The sequence below is a fragment of the Lottia gigantea genome (assembly GCF_000327385.1).
Source record: "Lottia gigantea unplaced genomic scaffold LOTGIsca_56, whole genome shotgun sequence".
NCBI lineage: Eukaryota > Metazoa > Mollusca > Gastropoda > Lottiidae > Lottia > Lottia gigantea.
In genome coordinates this window covers 1057812-1077543 of record NW_008709919.1, presented here as the reverse complement: position 1 = coordinate 1077543, position 19732 = coordinate 1057812, and the positions used below count along the sequence as shown (strand labels likewise).

General features: G+C 33.5%; 1 protein-coding gene across 1 annotated transcript; it reads right to left on the bottom strand.

Moving 5' to 3' along the window:
• Positions 1-12305: 12305 nt before the first annotated feature.
• Positions 12306-13980, bottom strand: LOTGIDRAFT_127056 (hypothetical protein; the record flags this gene model as incomplete). The annotated part of the gene is made up of 3 exons (XM_009063219.1): positions 12306-12589; positions 12863-12929; positions 13312-13980. 3 exons carry the CDS (start codon positions 13978-13980, stop codon positions 12306-12308), a joined length of 1020 nt encoding a protein of 339 aa, XP_009061467.1.
• Between the last annotated feature and the right edge of the window lie 5752 nt (positions 13981-19732).

The window sequence follows — 19732 nt, the reverse complement described above, 5'->3', positions numbered from 1 at the left end:
AAGAAGTTTGGTTTTATTGCGATCATGTTAAGAAGACTGAATATTACGTTTTCAATCTCGGTCAAACTTCAGAATCAGATGGCTTTTTATTTCATATGCGCAATTTGACTTGTGAATTATGCAGAAATCACTCAACAACAGATGTGTTAAAATAATCAAAATTTTAGTTTAGTTTTTTCGCCCCAATTTAAAAAAAAAACGAAGTAAAGGTTTTCGTTTTGAATAGTAGTTCATGTCGCTTTTAGAAAAACAATGGTCTAGAAAACTGCAGACACCTTATCCTAAAGAACGTTCGATTCATTTGCTGTCAGATATATCAATAAAATGAAACAAGTTTCTGTAATCAAAATGTCTAACTAGTATTGGTATTGCTAGAGATTCTCTTGTAACTATTGTTAACTTTTAGACAGATTTGTATGTTTCAATTCAGTAGGTCAGAACTTTTACGTTTTCGCTACTTTCCCTACTTCCATCATTTCTTGGCTTCCAAGACCAAGTCACGAAAGTGCTAATAGATACTGGTTAAAAAGACATCGCGACAGTCTAATTTCTTCTGTAAAATATTAAAATTTAGCTGATAGCTTTTAACGTCGTACAATTTGTCCCTTGATAATGGCTTGAAAATTCGCCATTACGTTCTTAAGTAAAGTAACGATCTTTATCCTTAAGAAGCCCAGAAGACTCTTTTATTCTGCCATCACCCAATTATTTGTGAATGGAATGTTCTAAAATGGTAAAGTGTGAATAATAGCTTTAGGCTAAATTCGATGTGGAAACTGGATTTAATGGAGATAAATCAATTCTTTGATATATGTTTATCCTTAATGTAAACTTCAAGGCAAAAATTGTTATGCGTGGCTCATTCTACGGATGAAAATAATGTAGTTCATTAGCAGCCAATAACATTCTATTTTTTCTTTTTATTTTGGTGTTCATCAAAATGAATTAAAAGCTAAAAGAGCGAAATTAACAATCGCCTAAGATTGAAATGCTAGTATATTGTGCTCTAAATAACAATATTTTGTGATTTATTTTTATATTCCCAAGAGAGGTTATTTGTTTTTTTAAAAAGTCATACAAATTTGTAGATAACAATCCGATTACATTTTGATCCGTCTAAACCAATAAAAAAATACAAAGCTGAGTTTTTGTTCTAAGAGAGTGGGTTTATGGGGATTTTAAAGAGGTTTTTTAAACATTTTATGTGTATCGGAGACACTTATAGCATCAAATTGCACCATTCCAATTTTCAATAAGAAGTGTGTGGTTCCTGCAATTCCACTAAGATATAGAATATTTTACGATTATTGACATCATCAAATACTTCGTTTTAGTGGAATTCCCGGAACCACAGACGTCTGATCGAAAATTGGAATGGTGCAAATTGATCAGTATCCCCGATACACATAAAAAAAACTCTTGACAATATCTTTAATATATGAATATCAAATACAAACAGTGGCACATCAATGATCCACCTTCCATCTCAGACACCAAATTTACGAAATGCCATTTCAATGCGGATACTTATACAGTTTTTAACCTTTATCCTTAATAAGCTCCATCGATAGAACTTTATTTATGTCCCCATAAAAGCACATCTAATATCTCATCCAAATTAAATACATGCAATTGCAATTTATTTCGAAGTAAAAAGGTAAATTAATTTGCATTGATCGCTAACTATTCTCTACATTAAAACCCACACAATGGTTTATTACCATGTGTTACCTAATGGTTTCTCCTCGGAGAATACTGCATATGGCAAGATGAGAAACATTTATGATTTTAAATATATACATAAGAGACTCTTTATCTCTCGGAATAGCGACATTATTAAGATTGTGTTTATAGCAATAACCAGTGATAAATACAAATGGCTTTGAAATGGTAAATGATTCCACCTATTTAGAAACTGACATGATCACTGATGGCATATTATGTCGTTCTGCAAGATGCTTTTGTATTTGTATGTACTGGCAGCTTGTTTATGACAGGGTTTCTTTGTCAAAAAGCTGTGGCATGTATAATCATGATATAATATTAACAATAAAGTATTTAACCCTTGTCAGTGATGCGGACCGGAAGGGCTGACATGGAAAAGGCGTCTAGTTGTTCGAATCGAACAATAAACCGATGCCCGGTGTGCTAAAAAAATCCTCGACAGTTGGAGATCAAAATCACGCTAATGCCACCGTTTTGACGAAATTTCCCTCATTGTATAGCGTTGCCTGTCTTCCTTACCAAAGAGAAGGGCGTAAAACTCAATTCATTTCATTTTCTAAGGATCGGAATTAAGCCTAGTTACATAGTTCAGCCCATGATATAGATAATTGAAAGAAGTAACATAAACCAACCCGAGTGAATACCTGCAAAAATAACTATTAGTCTAGACATTTGCCAAGAATCACTAAAAAAAACAGAAAAATAAAGAAAATTAATGTATAATTATGTCATTTGATACTCTTATGACTGGACGAGCGAAATAATTGGTCTGATGTCCAGGCATATTTTACACGGAAATCGGAAATCTAGGAGTAACACATACAGGTTAAGAGACAGATAAAGCTGTAACATCCATTCACTAGAAGAAACTGGCATAGGAATACTCTACAAAATAAGAACTAAAGAAGAACCTTTAAGGAAGAAGACCTATACAAGAACTGCACAGAAGAACGATGGTAAGCTTTAGTTCGTGCTAAAAATATTTGTGTCTAAACGACCGAACTACAAAAGAAGTATCAAGACACAGAAGCCATTGGAGCAAGTCTCTTTTTCTCAGATCTTACACTAGTAAACTTCAGGAACAATGAAGTAAATAGCCAAGAAAAATCTCATACTAAGCACGCTAATTATTTCATTTAGATGACTCAAAAGATATTAGTTTGTCTGTTAATCAAGAGAACGAAGCTGATCAACGGGTACCATTCTATTTTGGAATAGAAAACGAATGTTACTTACAACAAGGATAATTAAGACCACAGCATGGTTCGTATGTAAGGTTAACGTAACCCGAGTAGCCATTGCATGAACCATGTTCATGTACACGCCAATATGCAAATTGATGGTTCTGTACAACCCTCAGATAACGAATGTTACTTACTACCGAAATAATTAAGATAACAGCATTCACGGTCGTTTGATTGCAATGCTAACGTAATCCGGGAAAGCAAATCTTAAGGAGCCATTGCATATACTACCATGTTCTGTACTATCATGTTCATGAACATCACAAGAGCTGCTGTCCATTTTACTAAAGTGGATTTGAATATCGACTTCAAAATATTTACTGATAGTGTTGGAATAACTTTGCGTTCCAACTGATTTTCCAATGATTAAAACCGATAATAATCGGCTATACCAACGAACTTGCGAATAGAGAACCATTCTAAAACAAAACGATGGTTGCAAACCTCCTTCAGATAATCCAGACAAAATATCATTTCAATTACCATGACAGAGAGGCTAACGAGATCCACGAAAACATGGAAACCAAAATATCTTGTCACTTTCAATTACAAATATGGCTGATGGTATTTGATTTAGTAATGTGTTTATGAATTGTATATTCTGGTATCTGTCTCTGGTGACTAACATCAAGAAATTATCTCAGTTTCTCTTCCCATTTCAATAAATTAGATATACAAACTAATATGTTTCATTGATAGCAGAAATAAAAAAAAAACCCAAGTACTAAAGATCTGAACCTAATATAAAAATGAATCCCGAAATAACAATTTGGTAATACATTGGTAACAGAAACTGAATTATTCATCTGATAAAGTATATGATACCATTATATATCTTAATTTATCTTTAAGAACGGTTTTAACAGAATATTCAACCTTATATGTGAAGTGAAACTAAATGTGTAACGTTTTGCTTTACTCCTGCTTGAGCACAATACAATGTATTATGCAGAAAACAGTGATAGCGTTTTCTTTATCGATTTTAACAGTTGAGGGATGGTAAATGTGCATAACGTGTGATGTTTGAGAAAAGTGCATCAAAGATCAGAAAGACCTTTTTGCACTGGATGACGATGTTTACGAGATGGTGAAAATCCGGGAGATTAAGATTTATGCAAGATGTAAGAATCTGTGCTAATAATCTTAAGTGTGTTTTGACTGTTCAAAGGTATAATTATGTGGGAACTTTGACAAGAAGATCGCCTTCATAGACAGTAAACAAATCATGCAAGCTTCAACCATTTGCAAATTAGAAAAATAATCCATTATACTAAACAATATAAATTTAGACATTTCCTCTTGAGAATTCTATTTCATTTTCTATATCGACCTATGTGTCACTCACACTGTATTTATTTGGAAAAACTGCAATAAATTTTGTGGTAAATGTAAGGTAATCAATTATAAACTTCATACAGAAGTATTTGCATAATATTAAATTACTAGTTTAAATACCGATTTTGATATAGATTGTTTATGAGATGAATAATTATTGTGTCTTTAAAAATGGCTCAAAAAAAAAGCAAATTCCCTTTTGAAGTAGGCGTTATATGTCAAGACCTTTTGACGAAATACTGTTTTCATATTCTTCGTGGGGCTTAATTTTTTTAGAATATTTTCTATGCATTACCATGCCATTGCAGGAATTAACGCAAATAATGTCATCGAGAGTACTATGATTTGTTCGAAGAGCTCTGTGCAAAGGGAGAAAGTTTATTCCAGGAGCTTCAAACTAAACTCATTACTTTGTTTTCAAGCTTTGTCATCCTTCTAAAAGATTTTTATTGTGTTCCATTATTTTTTTAATGAGAATTATTATAGCAGCCTCAAAATAGTACGATTTGTCTTAAATAACTTTGAATTTAATATAAATGTAAACATGAGCACACATTTTATTTACAAATTTTGTTTTTACAGAGACCCATTTTCAGTCAAAATGTTTAGGACGGTAATGTGTTTCTTTTCAATGTAAACTCACACAAAAATGTATTTTAATCAACGCAAAGACATTCTTAGACTGACAGTACTATTTGAGGCTGATATCCCAATTCGCTTTAAAAAATATATAAAAAATATTCAAAACACAGTTTGACCATAGACACAACATTGTCAAGTACAAGCTTGAATATCTTTCAATCCATAAGACGAAAGGTAAATCAAAATATTGTTGTCTAAGTTTGATGAAAATGTAAGCTTAAAGATCTTTCAATCCACAAGAAGGAAGGTAAATCATATTGTCTAAATTTGATGAAAATGCAAAGATCACCAACCGTCTGGAGTGAACCAAATAAACAAATAACAAACGGGCTATTGAACATCTTCAGAAAACCTCGGAAAATTGACATTTTCCTTAATAGTATTTGTTCCGCTTAATAAAGGTTTGAATACAACTCTTGAAATATGTGCTTGTGTCTGATTGAAGTCTGGTATGGACCACTTTGTCTGGAACCTATCAAGACTCTTAGACTCTTCGCTCCATCGAGAGAGTGATGTGAGAAGTCGAAATTGACAATCTCTACTTTGATGAACATAATATATATGTCATAAGTAGACATTTTACTTCACGCACACCCGAACTCAACCCACAAAGGTATGATTCATAATCTTTAACACTCTTAATTTTCGCGAAAGTGAGTTATTTTACTTCTCCCAAATGAAAAGACCTAAGGTGGTACATATACTTCATTTAGAAATTGGAAGTAGAGCTATCTGGCGCTTTCGATTGACTAGATGGTTACCGTGATTATGACAAGTCCCGTGGAATTTTTATGATTACTAACAGGTGAAATCAATTATGGAAAATGGGGATTTACAATTCATTAGAGCTATTCACCTTGGTCTTCGAAGCATCTTTGATTTGGTAGATTATTACTCACTAATTAGAGAAACTGTTAAAATTCAATTCAAGATATTTGTTATGAGTTATGGCCCTTGAATGCGTACAAGGCTATTGTACTGAATACCGATTGTTGACTCAAAATATTGAGAAAGTTAAGTTCACGTTTCTATATAAACCGTATATCTGGTTAGTCTAGTATAAAAAAAAATGATAGCCATTATTACAAATTGTAATGGTTGGAAAATGATGAATTGCGTTCACCTTTCTAAACAAATTATCTTGCAACGCTTTGTCTAACCACGACAGCAAAATATATCTATTGTTTATAAGTTTTTTTTATAACACGTATGAATGTTTCATTAGTCACACCACTTTTATGTCATTTTCACGACTTTTAAATTACATTATACATATAAACACGGTCTGTTAGCTCACTTGTGATGTCAAAAAATGACATTTTATAGCAATATTCGTCTGGACTCGTAAAACCTGGAAAGTATTAATTATCACACCAGGCATTGTCTGTGAAGGCTTATAACTGGTTCAAGCCCATCATGCTTCGTGATTTACAAGGATTTGCCAAAGAATTATAGTAATAAAATGTAGAGACAAATTATATTATTGTCGTTAGGGTTATTTTAAATAGTACATACATACATGGTATCATGACACAATACAAATGAAATTGTATCGTTACTTATGACATATAATTGTATATTTGCAAGTAAATACAATTGCTAACGGATTTATATAAGGTTCGGTTTATTTCTATTGCCTGTATTTATAATTTTGTAAATCTTAAGATTTTGTTTAATCGCGTTACTACGACATCATCAATGATATATGCATGGCGAAGTGTATGATTGTATACAATGTTCCTTCTTTTATAATGAAATACTTAAAATATCGTTCTTACTCTACTATCTGAACCTTGTACTGAATCAACATGAACCTATTTCTTGCCATTCAATTTGTATATGCATCGAAAACGTCAGTGTTTTGTAAACCACACGAAAAGAATAAAGCATATATATCAACATATATAACAATAGTAACATAACCAGTCTACCATCGCTAATGATTAGTAACAAGAGAACTGTGAGCTTGTTTAAAAAAAAAACGAATACAATAAATAATACAGGGAAGATAAAATGTGTGTCATATTAAAAACGTCTGAAGTTATTCTTTTATGGCGTCGCAAATATGTGAACAATTGTCCTCGCTACATTTGAAATCAATATATGACAGGAGTTTTTACATCATGTTTTTGTAGTATATCTCATATCTTTATAGAAAGCACAGATTTAAAGAGTGTGGCTTCTACTAACTTATAATCCACGGAAGGTCAATTTACAGATGTTTTTCCAAGGGCCATTCGGTAGCTAGGATCCTCCTGAACCTATATATCGTCTTATTTTTAATCGGCTGTTGGAATTGGGTGCATATGTATAAGAAGGCCCAATATCATTTGTGTTGCTTCAAATCAAAGAATTGCATCCTACAGCAATACGTGTATAGGACCAGTTGGTAGCAAGGATTTTCCTGAAACTAAATATATCGTTGTTCGTTTTATTTTACGGCTGTTAGAATTGGGTGCATATGTATAAGAAGGCCCAAGATCATTTGTGTTACTTCAAATCATAGAATATCATCGTGTAGCAATACATGTATAGGACCAGTTGGTAGCAAGGATTTTCCTGAAACTAAATATATCGTTGTTCGTATGGAATTGGATGGTAATGTATTAGTTGGCAAAGTTCATTTGTGTTGCTTCAAATCAAAGAATATCATCGTGTAGCAATACGTGTATAGGACCAGTTGGTAGCAAGGATTTTCCTGAAACTAAATATATCGTTGTTCGTTTGGAATTGGATGGTAATGTATTAGTTGGCCAAGATCATTGGTGTTGCTTCAAATCTAAGAATATCATCGTGCAGCAATACATTGTATATAACACATTGCAAGAAGTTCTAGTCGAGAATCCTGAGACATGTACATGAAACTTATTATTTGATTTGTCAGCAATACATTAGAACCGCAACGTGGGATGAAATTAATTCCATGTTACAGAGTTTTTCTGCTATGGTTAAAGGACAGGTTTGGATTCCCTTTCAATCATTTCTCTGTCATCCAAATGAACTTGATTCTGATTTTCAATATAAAGTGGGTATGAAGTTTATTTTGTAGAATATTCCGGAGCCCTGACATAGCACAAATGATCTTTACCAACCAATAAATTAAATGATTTAACTTCAATATAGACATAGAGATTCTAATTTTAGGACGATATTCCCTCTATAACTGGGTGGACTACGATAATTATCTTTTCGCTCGAAAACAGTCCGATTGGTAGCCGCAGTGATATTTACTTTTCTGTTCCAAGCAGACGATTAGTCAGTATACGGTATGATCTTCATGAATCCCTTGATATTTAATCAAGAGGAATTAATTAAACAGTAGAATGATTTAAGGAGGATATTTTCTGATTACTTCATGTGGATTTCCTAAGCTAATGACAAACTTTCATGTCAATATTTAACTACGGTAGCTGTTGACTGGATTTTATTAGACAGTTAGTAGGGCTATGTTATTTTATTAATTTGATAAAGATTTTTTGTTGGTCTCAGACTTGAGTGACAACAAGATCTGTTTTCAATCAATTATGTAGGGTTTGTGCGTGCTGAAAAGGAGAGCAAATATTTCCTGGCGATACTTGGAATTCTGTTTTATGTGCTTCAGTCTTTTCGAGAAAGAACACTACGAAGATATTTGGCCAAGGACCAGCTGGTAGAAAGCATCCTCGTGAACATGGGTTGTTACCCTTATAAAAAAAAATCGTTGTTTGTGTGTTCCTTTGTTTGAAAGGGGGATCGGGTCTTCTAAGGATTCTCAGGATATCGTCTCAGTGATGTCCATATCAACAAAGTAGTTGAACGCAAACTACATTAAATGGAATAGTTTAGTAGGAGAACATGAGCAACCGATAGGCCCAGATCAATTAGATCTATCGATTAATCAGATAACGGTATCCAGTAACTTACAGTAACCACTAATCGAATATAATTATATGTTACTTTTATCACTGCGTGATACAAATTGAATTCCTTGGACCGGTTTAGAGTATTTCAGACCAAGTTGCTTCCCTTCATTCACATTTCGATTATCTGGAATGTCACACTTCCAGCAAAGAAATGATGATGCAGCTTTGAGTTTAATATTACTATTTGGGCTTAGAAGGGAATACATTTGGGCATATATTTCGTACAAGTAGCAAAATATTTAATGAAATTCGGGAGGCAGTCTATCCTTCCAATTTAACTGAGCTACGCTGGTCTCGTAATAAACAGGGAGATGATAGCAGTTGACGTAAAATTGGGTCATATCATTCTCGGGTTTGAATTCCATGAATCACTATATTAGGAGTAGGGGTGTCTCGTTAACCTTGGGTTGCTGCAGGGTCGATTCCATCAACAATTGAAACATTACCTTCTGGAAAATAAAACAATAGTTTGAGAAGTTCATTTCATTGGATCTTTCAAGTAGACTCGAATGCAAAGAGATATTAGAGAGTTGTCTCCCATCAGTAAAGACACGAATGAAAAAAATCAGGGATTTTTCCATTAAATGTGTGTGTCAAAATACTGTCAGATGCTTCTGAAATACTTACGACGACTGATTCTGATTTGGATTTACTGTTATTCAAACAAGAACCTCTGATAAATTAACTTTAAAAAAAAAAACAGTTTCTTCGGACAAGGGTTGGCTAGGTTCTTAGTCTAGTCAGATATCTAAATCGGATTGAAACTAACTTTACCACCAACATCTACTCATTTTATGAATCATAGACATAACTTCGACTGCCGTGTTAATATTGTTTTTGTACCAGACGAATTTATAAACCTTTCCATCTGATGGGTGGCAAAGCTCTTGACAGCCGATCAGCAACGTGTTAGTTTCATGGCGTCCCGTGAAATTTATGCCCATTATTTTTGTATTGCAATTTGACACCTCAGACTTCACCTGTTTCCCAAGAGGAATTAGGCAGTCACCATTTTTCTAGTACTGATGACGTCATATTCTTTTTTGCGGTCATAATTGTCTGTCGAAAATCAGACATCTGATTAGTAACATTCAATGTATAATCACAGTGAGTTAATAGGATAAGCACTGATTGTCCAAACAGAAGTCAATTGAAATATACCCATACGTTTTCAAAATTAACAAATGCATTACATAATTTTTAACTTTTTCTGCATATTCGACGAAGATGGACAACACTACGCAATGAGGAACCTGTATGCAGTACGATGACATTTTAACTAGTTTTGGATTTCGAAAGAACTTAAATGGTGAAGATTGTAGCACACAGGTTCTCGTTTGTATACTCATCTCTTCCCAAAAGAAATATATAAAGACGACAAGTCATACATTGATATGACGACAGATCTGATAAACGTAGTAAAGAAATTCAGTCATATCACAGGTCTTCCATATGATTGAATATGTCGTGTTGTATTCCATGTTTTAAGTAAAAACTATGAAATCTATCATATCAGTTGACAGGTATGACGCGGAATACAATTGATATTACTTTTTCAGAAATGAATATCGATGATATTCTGACGAAAGAAGATTATAATATTGTTGGGTAATATGCAATTGATCATATACACATACATTCAATACAGTTGTACCCAATAACTTCAAATTGTGAAATAGTATTAACGAAATATTTCAATACAACATTGCGTAGACGATAAGAAATATCTGTAGGTGTTTGTGTAAGATGGTTACTTCCCAAAATTTTCTTGTAAGGTGATATAGAAGGGTTCTGTAAATAATCATATATACCTAAAATCAATACAGCTGTACACAGTTTTTTCAAATTTTCAAATGTTATTGATGAAAAACCTCAATGTAACATCTCGTAGTCGATAGAAATATATGTGCACCTGAGTAGGTGTTCAGTATGGATAATTGGTATTTCTAAAGTTTTTAGGTAAGGGGATACACAGAGCTCAGAGTTGTTTACACGTCATCATGGTTTACGTTGAACTAATGTTCGCTGTAAGATCTAATCTCGGTGCTTGTGAAAAGACCTTAATCATCTTCCCTTTAAAAAACAAACAGAGTCCAGTCGGCCCAGTTGTATATTGGTACGGATAATCCGGTAAAGATCAATGCCAGGGACCAGTTTTTTTTTCTTATGGTCCTTATGGCAAGGAATAACTCCGTACGTCATATCCATATGCAAGGAAGGTAGAATAATGAAGAGTAAAGAAAACGACTAGATTGTTATACATTTATTAACCTGACAAAATATCACAATATTTATCACCGGATACTGTTTGTTACACCAAATACTGAACTTACCACTTCTTTGACATGGCTTTCAAAGCGTGCTTAAGTAATAATATAAGTAAATTGTTTTCAGACATGCAACAATCAAATTTAAGTTAATCGTTAACCATCAATTCCAGGTTATGACGGTAATCACAAAAATATTGAAATCAATTCAGCAGATAACGACATCTTAGTAAAGAATGCGACGAAGGCATTTAGGCATAACCTTCAGTATATAAGGCTTATTCAAAATTCTGGGATGCTTTTATATATTATTTACTACCAAATAATCTTAGGCTTGGCATTTAGTTTCAAATACACATGATTACCTCGTGAAACACACTTGAATTAATTGATGAAGTCTTTTGAGAATACTTTGATTTCAAATTCACCTTGTAATGCAAAAATTAACACATTTCGTTATCAAAGGGGGTATTCGTAATTCAATCTCAATACCACTGAAAAATGATATAATTTTTACTATGCACTATGTAAATTATGATCAAAACAATATCGAACATCTTTGTCGTGAATTGACTAGTTCCAGTTTCTGGAAATAGTTTGGGTTATTGTCACCCACCGCCTCCTAGGCCCAAAGAGATTTGCAAACATATAACATGACTAAATGAAAGAAGTAATTGACAATGCACACACGATGGCCTAAAGAGTCTTGTGTATTGTGATCTTCAAGTGTTAAGTCATTCAACAGATATTTTCCAGTTTAAGGTTCGTCTTTAAATAATTTATTTGCTGATATATGTGGGTTGATTGGTTGGTTAGGTTTTGTATTTCGAAAAATGTTAACATCTTCTAGATCTGAAATATTTATGATATAACGAAGACTGATAACAATGCCAAACGTCACTCATCACATTCCGGAACGCAATCTGATATATCAAGGCATTCATGTGATAAACCGTACGGTGGTTGCCAAACAGTAAATCATTGAGAGTAGATACGTCAGTAGGTGAAGTTTTTGACGGTTATCACATGGTTTCTTTTCTACACCGGAAACCAAGGAGAGATTTAGTACCACTTTATGCCTTTTTGTCACGAAATTGGCTGTCAATACACTTGAATGAAACAGTTTTGGTTCAGACTCTACGAAATAGAATCTTTCGACGCTTGTCACCATTGAAATCTCAACTGTAAGATCAGGTGATGCTACTTTTAGGCGGATATTGAAGCTTTACGCGATCGCGATGATGAGATCTCGAATTATGACACAGCAGAAGTCTTGTTGCTCTACGAAATGATGCGTTGGTAACTGCGTATATCAAAACGTTCCAGGCACTATTACTAATGGCTAGCCATGTTAACGCAAAGTCCAAATTATCTGGAATGATGATTTTAGCTAAAGAAGCAAGAAGTTGTCCGACAGTCCATGGTGTTACAGCTACAAAGAAACCCACGGTTATCAATCCAAGAGTTTTCGTTGCTCTAAAATGTAACAAATTCTGTGAGCGACCTCTTCTATTCTGAAAATATATGAATTTAAAATAAATAGATATTTGATATAATAGAACAATTAGAAATTTAGAAATCCAGTTTTATGTCAACACTGAGATCACTCAAACCCTTTCATTTGAATATAAAGCACTCTTTCATGCGTCTAATATAGAAATAGATCCCATTCATTTGTAAATCTATTTTAGATGTATTTAATATAGACAACCTGACATTTTTATGGGGCGAGACGGACAATGTAGACCAGCTGTTGCTGCATCAGAAATAGACAAATAGTTTTTTATAAGATTTAAAGATGCATAGTCGCTAATCTCACGACATGTATTTCGGATACAAATTCCTCCCCAGGACAGCCAGCTCCTAAATTTAGTTCTACTAAATATATGTAGTACGTCGAATAAGGGAATGGGAACTAAGTTCTTTTCGATAAATGGCTGATTATTCTACATTTTTAAAATCCATAGAACTAATATCTAACGCCCGGTTCACCGTTTCGAAATTCAAGGTCAAAGATCGTTTATGCCCATAACTGCTCGTGATAATTTGAAAATATATCAAACAGTGTCAATAGTCTGAACTTCCACGTTTTATAGAGAAAAACATAATTTTTTATTTTTAAAAAGGTTATGGATGAGCTGTATCAACTGGTAAAACATATTATATCCCTTTTAGAAATTTTTAAAATAAACTTACCTGACAAACCGAATTTTGTCTTTGTCTACTCCTTTGATATAAAGCTATATGAAACACTCTGGTATAACAAAATATCATGACTATACCGGGCACTAAATAAAACAGGAACAAAACAGTTAACGTCATATGGCTGTTTTCGTATAATGGTTCGCAATTAACTCCGACTACGTCATAGTAATACTGGTCGTAAACGAATACCACAATAAAGTACACAACGAAACATCCCAGCCATGTGCAAACAATAGCCAACGTTACGGTAGATCTTTTAATTACTGACGGATACCGCAATGGAAACGTAATTGAGACGTATCTATCTACGGCTATGAGCGTCAAAGATAATGTTGACTCGTGGAACAAGCTAGACAGCAACACAGCTTGAATTTTACACAAGAATTGTCCAAATGGCCAACATGTATATAAGGCTGGGTATATGCACAACGACGTAACAAGAATCCCCATGCTACAGTCTGTACAGGCTAATGACGTCATCAGCATCCGAGACGTCTCCATAAAATAACCCCTACTTCTGGGACAGTTAAGCACACACAGACACAAAACATTTCCAATTATGATGCACAAACTAATTAAGGCAATAGCAACTGCTTTGGCAATGGATGAATAATTCGGTTCCTGAAAGCCATGCTGACAAGTTGATTGTTCGTCCAACATGATAACGTGTGTGGCTATAAATTCAGAAGAAACATTATTGTCAGGAAACATCGTACCATCCTATAATCCTGTTTAAAAACTAGTCTATTGACGTTTGGTGTTGCGTCTGACTCAAAAACTTTATCCTATTAAATCCTAAGATGAGATAGATGGCAGATATCTGAAATGATTATAAATCAATGGTAGCTTACGTTGTCGCGTTAACCTTGTTGTTACAGGAAACCGTGTTGATGCCGTCAATATTTTTTTGATTTAATTCTGTCAAGAAAACAATCCACTTACATGACACAATCATTTCAACTTCGACATCTTTTCCACGACAAAAATGCAGTTTCAATTTATAAATCTGATCGACAAACAATCCACTTAGATGACACAATCATTTCAACGTAAGATATTTACTTTCAATGAATTCTCTGTTGACATCTGTACCGCGACAGAAATGCACTTCCAATTTTTAAATCTGATGGAATTAACTTTATTTTTAAAAACTCGGTAAACTAGTTTTTTTTTTAATTCACTTTGTTTGTTTTTAAAACTATTTAGGCATATTAAGTTATCGATTGCAGCTGAAAATTCCTTCCATTCATCAACCGGTCTTGGATTGGGAGAAGTTGATCTATCTCTTCACGACCTGCACTTAATGTGCAGTAGATGTTATATTATGAAAGTAAGTTAACCAGGTTAGTATCGATTGCTCTCGGAGAAATTTGATTTAGTATATAAGTTTATTATGTATAAACACTGGTAAACAAAACCATAACATCGTAATAAGACGAAAGAAGTTGGGAATCATAAGTAAGGTTAAATATTCTCCACAATCTCATTATTAGTATACTTCCAATACATCCTTTGTGATATCAATGATGAGTATTAGACATAGATCTTTGATTCGAAACATAGATAGTATCTGCCGCAGCTGTATCAATAACCTAATCAATTAGAATATGGAACATCAGAAAATGATGTTCTACTGATTTGTCTTATAACACTTTTTACAACAATGAAGAAACTCATGTGATAACAGATCCATTATATTGTTATCCGATGCGAAACCATTAAAATCTTAAGAACGTTATTTTAGTTACTTGCCTTGAGGTGTCGTAGACACCCTTAAAATATGTGTCGCACTGAAATTTATTCTATACACTCTTTGTCCGTTAACTTATAATTACGTTTGAAAATCGACATCCCGCGAATATTAATATTTCACAGTAGACCAAAAAAGACTCGTTCATCTTCAAACGATACAACAATGGATTAGTCCCTGGAAATAAGCCCAGAGCGTTCGTAGTCACGGACACAATACGATCGCTTGAAGTGTTGTTGGAAATACTGAAACGAATTCTCCATTTATCATTCTATTTCAGGTGTGTGACATTTCCATTTGTCACCTGACTGTTATTTCCTTTCAGATATAGTGGAACGCAATTGGCCTTGGAACTATTAATATAAAGCCGTTCAAACTGTTCTTAAAGCTTGCGAATACCAACACTTTTTGTGTTTTTAGAATAACGAACTTCAACTTTTTGTTAACGAAACACAATGTTTTGGTCTACTACCCCTAAGTTTTATTGTACACAACGTTTCAAAAATTTACACTGTCATCGACAGGTGATTTTTTTAAGCTGCTTAATTATCACTATGTCGACTGTCACCGCTCAGCTTTGCTGAATACCTGATATCACCTGAACTGGGCTTGTGATTTCAACATAACCTTCACAAATCCAAATTGCTATATATATATAATATTGTTAAAATGCCATTATCAAGAATATAACATCCTTATCACGCCTAAATAGAAAATAATCACCTAATGATATTTCTTAAAATCGTTTTCGTATGCACCAGTTGATTTAATTGAAAATATGATTAATATTTAATTAAGTTTTGTGTTGCAATGGCGGACTCATTGATCCCAACACTAACTACTGTGTAATACTGAATATTTCATCCATACTTCAACACCCTAAAAACAAACACGTTCCAATATCTTCTTATAAAATCAATTCAGAAAACGTGAAATTTCCAAGATTTTTTTTTATCGACATAAATGTCCTGCTATTCTCGAATATAAGTAATAATATTTTTCATTAGTTCGCTACTAGTACCTCGAGGTTCAATTTTATTTCGAGCCACAGACATCGTCTTCATTATCTGTGTAAACACTTCGTTAACTTCAGAAACGTATTCAACCATAGAACTGAAATATGAATCTTCAAGATATGATGATCAATTAAATAGCTTGAAACAAATTCCACCGAACACTAAGAATGAATATAAAATAAATCTACATCGTGGAGATAAAATCAGATTTGCCGTAAGATCCTATTAAAATTTCTTTACGCTCTTATATCAAATAAGTACGCAAATAACAGCCGTTTTCAACACCAGTATACTCATTAATATATCCCAAATCAAAATTCGTCCGTGTCAATAAATAACGATTTAATGACATCTTGAGATTTTCAAACACAAAACGGCCATTTTCACTCTCTTCTCATCGATTCACATTCTTTATACATAAGTAGTGTTCTTGTGACATATTCCACACTCTCCAGTCTTTTAACGCTAAAGTTTCCAAAGTCACAAGTCCTTGGCAAATAACTGTAGCCTGAAATTCTGCAATCAAACAACATAAGTATGTCGTTATGTTGCTTACTCTCTTTAATAGTTACTTTATTCACCCACTGAGTTTGATAATGATTAAAAAATCGTTCACAGATGTGACCACTTAGTATTGACACTGTAAACGGTTTTAGTAAAATATCACGTTTTTGTATATAAAAAGTTGTTCCAATTTTATACATATGACTACTTTCCTTTCATTGGTTTTCCACATACATTAATTGCTACAATGAATTGTAAGATACAGAAGTTATAGCCTAAGATTTATCGACAAATGGCAATCTATATCTCCTCCCAAAATAAAACAAATGTTCTATATACGTCGACACTTACTCCTTGAATTACAGACTACTTGTGTCTAAGGTAATTTTAAGAAGGCTGGACTGTTTCAGCAGAGTTGAGATAGATAAAGTTAGTGTGTTATATATAAATAATCAATTCAGTAATTGTTCCACCATGAAATTCTTCATCACCATCTATATTCCTTGATAAAATTTTCTGCCAGTTTTGATAATCTTCTGAATATATTTTATTTTCTAGTATTCCCTCGACTCTCATATTTTAACACCAGTAGATCAACAATTGGTTTTATATTCCCTCGACTCTCACACATTAACATCAGTATATCAACAATTGGAAACCCTCCCTCTAACTCTCATATTTTTACACCGGAAGATCAACTAATGGTTACATATTCTTTCGACTCTCAATCATAAACATTGCTTGATCAACAACTTGCTAATTATTCCTTCAACTCTCACTCCTTAACTTCAAATGATCAACAATTAGTCAAATTTCCCTCAACTGTCACATATTAACATCGGTAGATCAACAACTGCTTAAATCTACCCTCGACTCTCACATATTGACGCCGGTAGATTAACAGTTGTTAATTATTTTCGTTTAAGGTTACTTCGGCTCTCACACATTAACATCAATAGATCAACAATTGATCAAATATTCCTTCGACTCTCACATATTAACAGATAACAGATGGTCAAATATTCTCTTGATTTTCTCACCTATTGACATAGTTTGATCAACAATTGGTTAAATCTCCCCTCGACTCTCATATATTAACATCGGTTGATCAATTAGTTAAATATCGCAGAACAAGATAGTGTTGATATCTGCTTGTCAGAACCTGTTTTGTTAGATTCCATCTAATTTACACGTGGTATAATTATGGATATTATTACATGCGTTATCTTCATGGTCCACAGTATACACTGGTTTGGTTATTTGGATTTATTGTTCACTGGGTAGCCAAGTCTTATCTAACTTATTGTTACACTTTCCACTTCCCGAATACGGAAACAAATTGTTTCCATTTACACATAAACTTAACCTTCCTGCACTCTCATTAAAAAAAAATAAATGGGTTCTCGACTGATATTATAGAGTACTAAATTGCAGGAAAATAGATGCATTAAAAGTCTGATTATCACAAATGCATTTCCCAATCTTAAGGGGGGGTATCACCATAGACATTAGTTTATGACTACTATTACGAGTGCAACAACTTATACGAGTGCGACATACTTAAGTGCAAAAGTGGTTAGGTCAGGTATTGTACTTATAATATTGATTTATAATTAAGGTCATTGTGCAATCCTTTCCAAATAATTTTTTATAGGCCTTCTGATAATTAACCTTAATAGCTTTCGATACATTAAATCTGCACCATGAAAAGATTCAATGGTGGACTATTCATGTAAGCTATCAAGTATGCGGAGTTAGGTGGAGTAAGTTCATTATGCCCTCAGATGAAGATAACTTCATAGGATCTATGATTGAGATATTTGCACGACCACAAATCTTTAAGTCCATAGAATGTCTTTATCTTACTAGTTTCAGATAGATTTCACATCTCCTCTGCGACTGTGTTCGTCAACACCCTCACACAACTCATAATGTTTATAACGAGTTGCCTTTGGACAACATGCTTATCATGTGTCTTAATAAGATCTGGTGAGCTAACATCTGAAACAAGGCCGAATTGCCTTACATGCATTAATATGAGGGCAATGTTTTCTACTGTTTTCTACTGTTTCTACTTCTTTTAAACATGATTGGGGTGCTTCAAATGTTTCGAGTTACATCTATAAATGAAATTTATGTCTTACCGAAATCCACCATAACTGTGCATTGTGAACGATTGGAAATATCGATCAGAACAAAGACCAAAAATTATGCTATGGATATTGACGTGTAGTCGATCTCATATCTTTTATATTATCGTTCTATTGTCATTATACGTAACTGGTTTCAGTTCACATCGGCTACAATATTAAGACATTCCAAATGGTTTTAATGAAATATCAATTCCAATTGTTCAGCACTTCCACACCAATTATTATACTTTTGTCCCTGACTTAATTGAATGTGGTGACGATTAAACATTTGAAAATACCTATACAGCTGTGCTTTGTGATTATCGGTCCATCGAGTACGTTTTATAGAAATAATTGTGAACACATTGATCTTCAGTTCGTTCCTCTTCGAAGGATTCCATAAACTTAATACTATAATTGACTATATTCCACAAAACCTTATTTTTGTGCTATTCTTGACAACAACCGAAAATAAATGCACGAAATATATGCACCAGAACTTAATCCGCGAGGAAATACCGCTGTTCTTAAGTTGTTAATAAATTTAGAAGTGATTAATTGAGTTATTTCCAAAGCTCCAGTCAACTTTGCACTTGGTGCAAATTTATAAGCATTTTACGCCTACAATAGGTGACTTGGTCGATGATTTCATACCTTTTTGGGCTCTTGGAACTGATTTTCTAATAGCCCCTGGAAACTCCAGCATATGCAAAAGTGAAGGGATCAGACCTCTGATCAAAGTCATGACTTGTTCGCCGATGATGTTTTTTTATATTCCTCTTTGAGTTTTTTGTATTGCTAAGGGGTACTGGTACTCCAGTTTGGGTTTCAGGGGTCTGTTTCACACGATTCTAATAATAGAAATCCAGATAATAATAAAATACAGTTAATAAATCGAGTGTGATTACTGACTGGCCATTCAATTGATTCAGTTTTAGTGAAACAAGCCCAAGACGAATCATTCATATTCGCAAAGTAAAAGACTAGAATGCTTCACAACAAACAATTCA